This window comes from Myotis lucifugus, unplaced genomic scaffold (genome assembly GCF_000147115.1).
Source record: "Myotis lucifugus unplaced genomic scaffold, Myoluc2.0 scaffold_280, whole genome shotgun sequence".
In the NCBI taxonomy this organism is placed as follows: domain Eukaryota; kingdom Metazoa; phylum Chordata; class Mammalia; order Chiroptera; family Vespertilionidae; genus Myotis; species Myotis lucifugus.
This window is the reverse complement of record NW_005871328.1, coordinates 271,694-278,725: the sequence shown is the minus strand read 5'-3', so window position 1 is coordinate 278,725 and position 7,032 is coordinate 271,694. Positions and strand designations below refer to the sequence as shown.

General features: G+C 49.1%; 1 protein-coding gene across 1 annotated transcript; it reads right to left on the bottom strand.

The window, feature by feature from the left end:
* Positions 1-1,651: 1,651 nt before the first annotated feature.
* On the bottom strand, positions 1,652-2,593 carry LOC102423618 (olfactory receptor 1I1). Its single transcript, XM_006099688.1, has one exon. It carries the CDS (start codon positions 2,591-2,593, stop codon positions 1,652-1,654), a length of 942 nt encoding a protein of 313 aa, XP_006099750.1.
* Between the last annotated feature and the right edge of the window lie 4,439 nt (positions 2,594-7,032).

Below are 7,032 nucleotides of genomic sequence, written 5' to 3'. Positions count from 1 at the left end.
GTTTTTGCATGATGCCAGCCCTCCCTAAACTAACTGTATGCATTTGCCAGGGCCAAGTAACGAAGTACCATAAACTGGGTGACTTACACAGAGAAATTTATTCTGTCACGGTCGGAGGCCAGAAATCTGAGATCAAAGTGGGCAGGGTTGCATCCTTCTGGGGGCTCTGAGGGAGAATCTGCTCTATGCCTCTCCCCGGGCTTCTGGGGTCTCCTTGCAATTGTTGTCATTTCTTGACTTGTAGAAGCATCACCCGATCTCTCCCTTCATCTTCACATGGTGTTCTCCCTGTGTGGGTCAATATTATCCCTTCTTTTAAAAAATCTATTTTTATTAATTTCAGAGAGGAAGGAAAAGGGAGAGAGAGATAGAAACATCAATGATGAGAGAGAATCATTGAATGGCTGCCTCCTGCATTGGGGATCGAGCCCACAACCCGGGCTTGTACTCTGACTGGAAATCGAACCATGACCTCCTGGTTTATAGGTCAATGCTCAACCACTGAGCCATGCCTGCGGGGCCAAATTCTCCCTTCTTATAGGACACCAGTAGTTATACTGGATCAGAACCCATGATCAAATTCTGAGGTCCTGGAGCTTAGACTTTGACACAGTTTTTTTTGGAGAACACAATTCATAACCTGAACTCTCCGGCATTCCAGGCCACCCCGTCTGCTTGTTGCTGGTCATGCCTGTAGAATTATATCGGGTTTGGAGTCAGTTAAAGGACATCATAGGAAACACATGGATTCTGGAGCTCACCCAGGGCCTGTGTCCTCAAACTGTGGCCCATGGACTCCCCACATCAGCCGCCTGGAGAGTTTATGAAGAAGGCAGATTCTTTTAAAAAATATATTTATTGATTTCAGAGAGGAAGGGAGAGGGAGAGAGAGATAAAAACATCAATGATGAGAGAGAATCATAGATCGGCTGCCTCCTGCACACCCCCTATTGGGGATCGAGCTGGGCATGTGCCCTTGACTGAAATTGAACCTGGGGCCCTTCAGTCCATAAGCTGATGCTCTATCCATTGAGCCAAACCAGCTAGGGCAAGAAGGCAGATTCTAAAGTCCAGTGTCAGCCCATTGAATCACAATCCCCTGCACCCATGTCATGGTCTCCTCAGATCCAGTGTGGGGCTGGGAAGGCATGCATTGAAGGACTGTTGATGACAACAATCCCCACCCAAAGTCATGGCCACAAGGCCCTCAGTGATACCTGGTGGCTGCTGAAACCACTTACAAGAGAGATAACCTAATCAGATACTATCAAAATCCCTCCCCAAGTCACTAAGGAAGCAAGGCTAGGTAGCTGGCTTTATCAATATTAAAATGAGAGTAGCCAATCTTTTGTTTGACTAGTATTATCCATATAGCAATCCTATAAGGCTGATACCCCAGAGAGGGCTAATTGAAAGTCTTCCCTGATACTGTGATCTTCACGGGGAAGATAAAACCAGGGAAAATGCATACCTCTCCCTTTGGGTTCCTGTAGCTTTTTATTCATCTCTTTGTGATGCATTTGTCATATTGTAATGATTTATTTACATGTCTCTATCCCCCACTAGATCTGAACACCTTGAGTGCATCTCATTCTCCCCAGCACCCTACTGTGGTCCTGGAACACAGTAGGTGCTCAATACCTGTTCTGCCTTAGGACTGAGAGGAGGTTGTTCTGCTGAGGAACTTCCTCAGGGCTGCCTTTATGTCCTTGTTCCTTAGACTGTAGATAAATGGGTTCAGCATGGGGATGACCACCCCGCACATCAGGGCAGCTGCCTTGTCCTTCTGGGAGGAGGTGAGAGATGCGGGATGCAAGTACACGGCGAAGACGGTGCCATAGAACAGTGACACCACGGTGAGGTGGGAGCCACAAGTGGAGAAGGCCTTCCATTTGCCCTGAGCAGAAGGGATCTTGAAGACCGCCCGGAAGATGCAGGTGTAAGAGAGGAGAATGCATGAGAGCGGGCTGATGCCCATGAGAATGCCAAAAGCAAAGATCACCAGCTCATTGGTGTGGGTGTTGGAGCAGGAGAGCTTCAGCAGGGGTATGAGGTCACAGAAGAAGTGGGGGATTTCAGAGCCTGCGCAGAAGGTCAGCTGAGCCATGAGGCAGGTGTGCACGAGTGACTGGAGGTTGGTGATCAGCCACGGCCCACCGACCAGCAGCCCACAGACACGGGGGCTCATGATGACCAAGTAGCGCAGAGGGTAGACAATGGCCACAAACCGGTCAATGGCCATCGTTGCCAGGAGGAAGCTGTCCATGGTCCCGAACAGGTGGAAGGCATACATCTGGACAAGGCAGCCGGCGAAAGGGATGGCTCGGCTCTGGGACCAGAGGTTTGCCAGCATCTTGGGGACAGTGGTAGATGAGAAGAAGGCATCGACGAGGGACAGGTTGGAGAGGAAGAAGTACATGGGCGTGTGGAGGTGGGAGTCTGAGACGATGGCCAGGACGATGAGCAGGTTTCCAAAGACAGTGATCAGGTACATGGAGAGGAACAGTCCAAACAGGAGGGCACGATACTCTGGCTTTTCTGAGAGTCCCAGGAGAAGGAATTCTGAGACGACTGTTTGATTTTCTGGTTCCATGAGCAGTCTTTGTCTACTGAAAAAAAAAAAGGGGGGGGGGGTGGGTGGGAGAGAGAAGCAACATAAGCTGGGAGTCAGAGATGCAGGCCTAGTCCCGGTTCTCCACTGAGATCTGTAGGATTCTGTGAAAGTCCATGGGATCCTTACAGCAAATCTCTTTGTTCTGCTACCTTCAGTGGATTTCTGTTTCCCCAAATTAAACCATCCATGCCTGAGACAGTCTGTATCTCAAAGACCTGAGTGGTTTAAAGACAACTTGCATAGTTTTCATAAACATCTCCGTGTCTCTTCAGAAGAGCAAAGATTTGTAAAAACAAAACAAAGTGGAACCAAACCTAAACTAACACAGTTTTATTTTTTTTTTTAGATTTAAAAAAATGTTTATTGATTTTAGAGAGAGAGGAAGGGAGAAGGATAGAGAAATAGAGACGTGGATGAGAGAGAAACATCTATCAGCTGCCTCCTGCATGCCCCCTACTGGGGATTGAGCCTGAAACCTGGGCATGTGCCATGACAGGGAATAAAACCTGTAACCTCTTGATTCATGGGTCAGTGCTCAACCACTGAGCCACACCGGCCAGACAGCAATTGTTTTTAATGATGCCTTTTTAAAAAATATATATATTTTATTGATTTTTTACAGAGAGGAAGGGAGAGAGACAGAGAGCTAGAAACATCGATGAGAGAGAAACATCGATCAGCTGCCTCCTGCACATCTCCTACTGGGGATATGCCTGCAACCAAGGCACATGCCCTTGACCGGAATTGAACCTGGGACCCTTCAGTCCGCAGGCTGACGCTCTATCCACTGAACCAAACCGGTTTCGGCAATGATGCCTTTTTATCAAGTCTTTCCAAAGCATTCAACTTGTGTTTCATAAAACCACATTTTCCCGTCCCCACTCCCTCCCTTTCTTTCTTCTTCTTGTAGTTCTTTCATTTAGGTAACATCTAATTAAATGATACAATTGCAACAGCAACTATAACCAGCATAACCGGGTTGAGGATTACCTAAAGTGAAGCAACTCAACTGATGAGAGTAGAAAGGCTTCAGTGAGCTAGCATGGAGTTTTCTGGCCCGCGCATGCTGTATGCTGGTACAGCAGTCAGTGTACATTCAGGGGAAATGGAGACCATGGATGGACCCAGAAAGCTAGTTACATGGAGATGTTTTTTAAAAAAATATATTTTTATTGATTTCAGAGAGGAAGGGAGAGGGAGAGAGATAGAAAGATTAATGATGAGAATCATTGATTGGCTGCCTCCTGCAGTGGGGATTGAGCCTGCAACCCAGTCATGTGCCCTGACCAGGAATCAAACAGTGTCCTCCTGGTTCGTAGGTTGATGCTCAACCACTGAGCCGCCCAGGCCAGGCTAACCAGAGTTCTTTACAGAAAAAAACAAACCACATGGAGTTTTAAAACTAATGGCTTTAAATATATGCTTTGGAAATATATTTGCCATCAGCAGTAGTTTTGCAAGACAAGAAATTTTATATTTTCTCATGTTTTACACAGACTGTCACTATCAACTGAAACAGCTTTGCACTCTCAGTAAAACAACTGTTAAAAAAGTTTGTTCAAGCCCTAGCTGGTATGGCTCAGTGGATAGAGCATCGGCCTGTGGACTGAAGGGTCCCGGGTTTGATCCGGTCAGGGGCACATGCCCGGGTTTTGGGCTCGATCCCCAATAGGGAAAGTGCAGGAGGCAGTTGATCAATGATTCTCTCTCATCATTGATGCTTCTGTCTCTCTCTCCCTCTCCCTTCCTCTCTGAAATCAATAAAAAAAAATATAAAACAAGTTTGTTCAAACTGAAAACTCTGAGACACAGCCCAGACTGTACAAAGGTAAGCCGTTTTTATAAAAAATGACAAAGGTGTGAGCAAATGCCTAATTGATAGAGAATAAAGTGTGCTACGTGCTTATCCCTGTAGTTGATACGATGACAGGAAAAGGGAGTTTATAAAATAGCATTCTGCTATAAACTAATATGAAAATAACGATGAATTGCTAAAGCAATGAATATGGGAGAGCGTGATTTAACGAAATGCAAACACGTAGGTATGTTCTTACCATATTCTCATTTACCCATTTTAAATTGCGACGACCCTGATTGTGTTTCCCCATCCATTTAGGAAGGGATATGGAGCTCATCCTAGGCCATCTATACTAATAAAAGGGTAATATGCTAATTAGACAGGGAGACCTTCCGGAAGACCTTCCAGTCCTCCTTCCAGACAAAGCCATGGCTGGGAGGGCTGAGGCAAGCTGCCAAGGCTGGGAGGGCCCATGGTAGAGCCCCAGCCGGATGGGCAGGGCCTCCGTCTGTGCAGCATTGATCACAGAGCCCTGGCGGGGTGGGCAGGGCAGGTAGGGCCTCCCGAGGGCAGTGATTGATCACAGGGTGGGCACCTCCCATGGGCAGTGATTGATCACAGGGTAGGCACCTCCCATGGGCAGTGATTGATCACAGGGCGGGCAGGGGCTCCGTGCGGGCGGGGATTGATGGCGGAGCCCAGGCCAGGTGGGAACCGCCTGCCTCTGCTCTGCCATTGATCACAGAGCCCCAGCAGGGTGGCCAGGGCCTCCCTCTACGCATCATTGGTCACAGAGCCCTGGCAGTGTGGGCAGTGGGGGGAAGTTGGAGGTGACCAGGCCAGCAGGGTGGGGGCAGTTGGGGGCGATCAGGCTGGGGGGTGGGGAGCAGTTGGGGGCAAGCAGGCTGGTGGGAGGGGCAGTTGGGATCAATCAGGCCAGTAGGGGTGACATTTGGGGGTGAGCAGGCCAGCAGGGAGGGGCAGTTGGGGGTGATCAGGCTGGCAAGGGTGGGAAATTGGGGGCAAGCAGGCTGGCAGCAGAGTGTTAGGGCGATCAGGCAGGCAGGCAGGTGAGCGGTTAGGAGCCAGCGGTCCCGGATTACGAGAGGGATGTCTGACTGCTGGTTTAGGCCCCGATCCCTGTAAAATGGCAGTCGGACATACTGAGGGGTCCCAGATTAGAGAGGGTGCAGGCTGGGCTGAGGGACAGCCCTCCACTGCCGAGCACAAATTTCATGCACCTGGCCACTAGTATATATATAAAAGAAAGAAGTGTCAAAACAGGGGCTTTCAGGAAGATTAGCAGCACGATCTTCTCTTTGGTAACTGCAAGAGATCTCCAGCAAAGCCTTATGTTACTACTTAAGAATTTTTGGAGTTGGGTTTGAGGATTTTGTCAGGTGACGTTAAGGTTTCTCTGGGCTGCCTACACCATGTGAGCAGTCCTCGGTTGGTGACATGAAGTCCTGGGTTGCACTAGGGCAGTGGTTCTCAAACTTGAGCGTGCATCAGTGTCACCTAGAGGGCTGGCTAAGACAGGTAGCTGGACCAATGCCTCAGAGTACCTGGGGAGGTGCTTGAGAATCAGCACTTCTAGGAAGTTCCCAGGGGTTGCTGATGCTGGCATGGGGACCACTCTTGGAGAACCCCGCATTGGAGAAAGCAGGTTTGCAGTGTCTCTTCCATTTGTGCAGGTGTCTGCCAACCACAGACACTAAATGCCTTCCCCCCCAGGGCCTTGTACAGAGGCCTGCCCTCTTGCCTTTGTCCACTCAGCAGGTATGGTATAGACCTCAGTCATTTCTCTCTTTCTCTCTGGCCATCCAGGAAGGAAAAGGGGTCCTCTTCCCAATCCCATCCAGTTCACTCCCCTTCTCCATCATTCACTGACTTACCAGTATGGTGTCACCAAGGGGACGGTCTCGCAGGCCTCCTTCTCCACTGGCTGCCAGAGGATCCCGAGGTCAGCACTAAGCCCGCAAAAAGGGCAGCGGGCGACCACTCCGCTGTGATGGCTGGGGCCAATCTGATGTCTGTGAGCGAAAAGCATGTGTCCCACCCCCCAGCCTGGGGCAGGTGAGCAGGGAGTCAGGGACACAGCAAGGTATTTACTGTTTGGGGTCTCTTGGGGTCTCCAATCCCATGGCTCCTTGTTAAGAAGGAAGATGCTAATTATTTTGTTTCTACTCAAGTCACTAGGGGTTCACGCTCACGAAGACACCCTCCTAGTGTTCCCCCCCAGCTCAGACGGAGACCATGGCAGGTCCCAGGCAGGGTGGTCTGGAGGTCCAAGTGCACTCAGATGTCTGCATTCCAGATGTTCTTTCATTCGTTCCATCACAATGGAAAATCCACGAGGAAAGGGAATTTATACTGTTGGGTTCACCAATGAGATCTCCTGGAAAGTGATAAACAATCAATAAATGTATGTTGAGTGAATGAATTTATCAAGTGTTTCTTGGTCACCTGCCATTGGTCAGGTGCTATGCTTGGCCCTGAGGGTTTGAACCATGTTCTTGTTAAAATTGCCTTCCTGTCAGTGACACAAAAGGGCTCAGTCTTTATTAACCTACTGTAGTCCCTACCAAACCCACTTTGCATGGGAATGAGGGAATCTCTC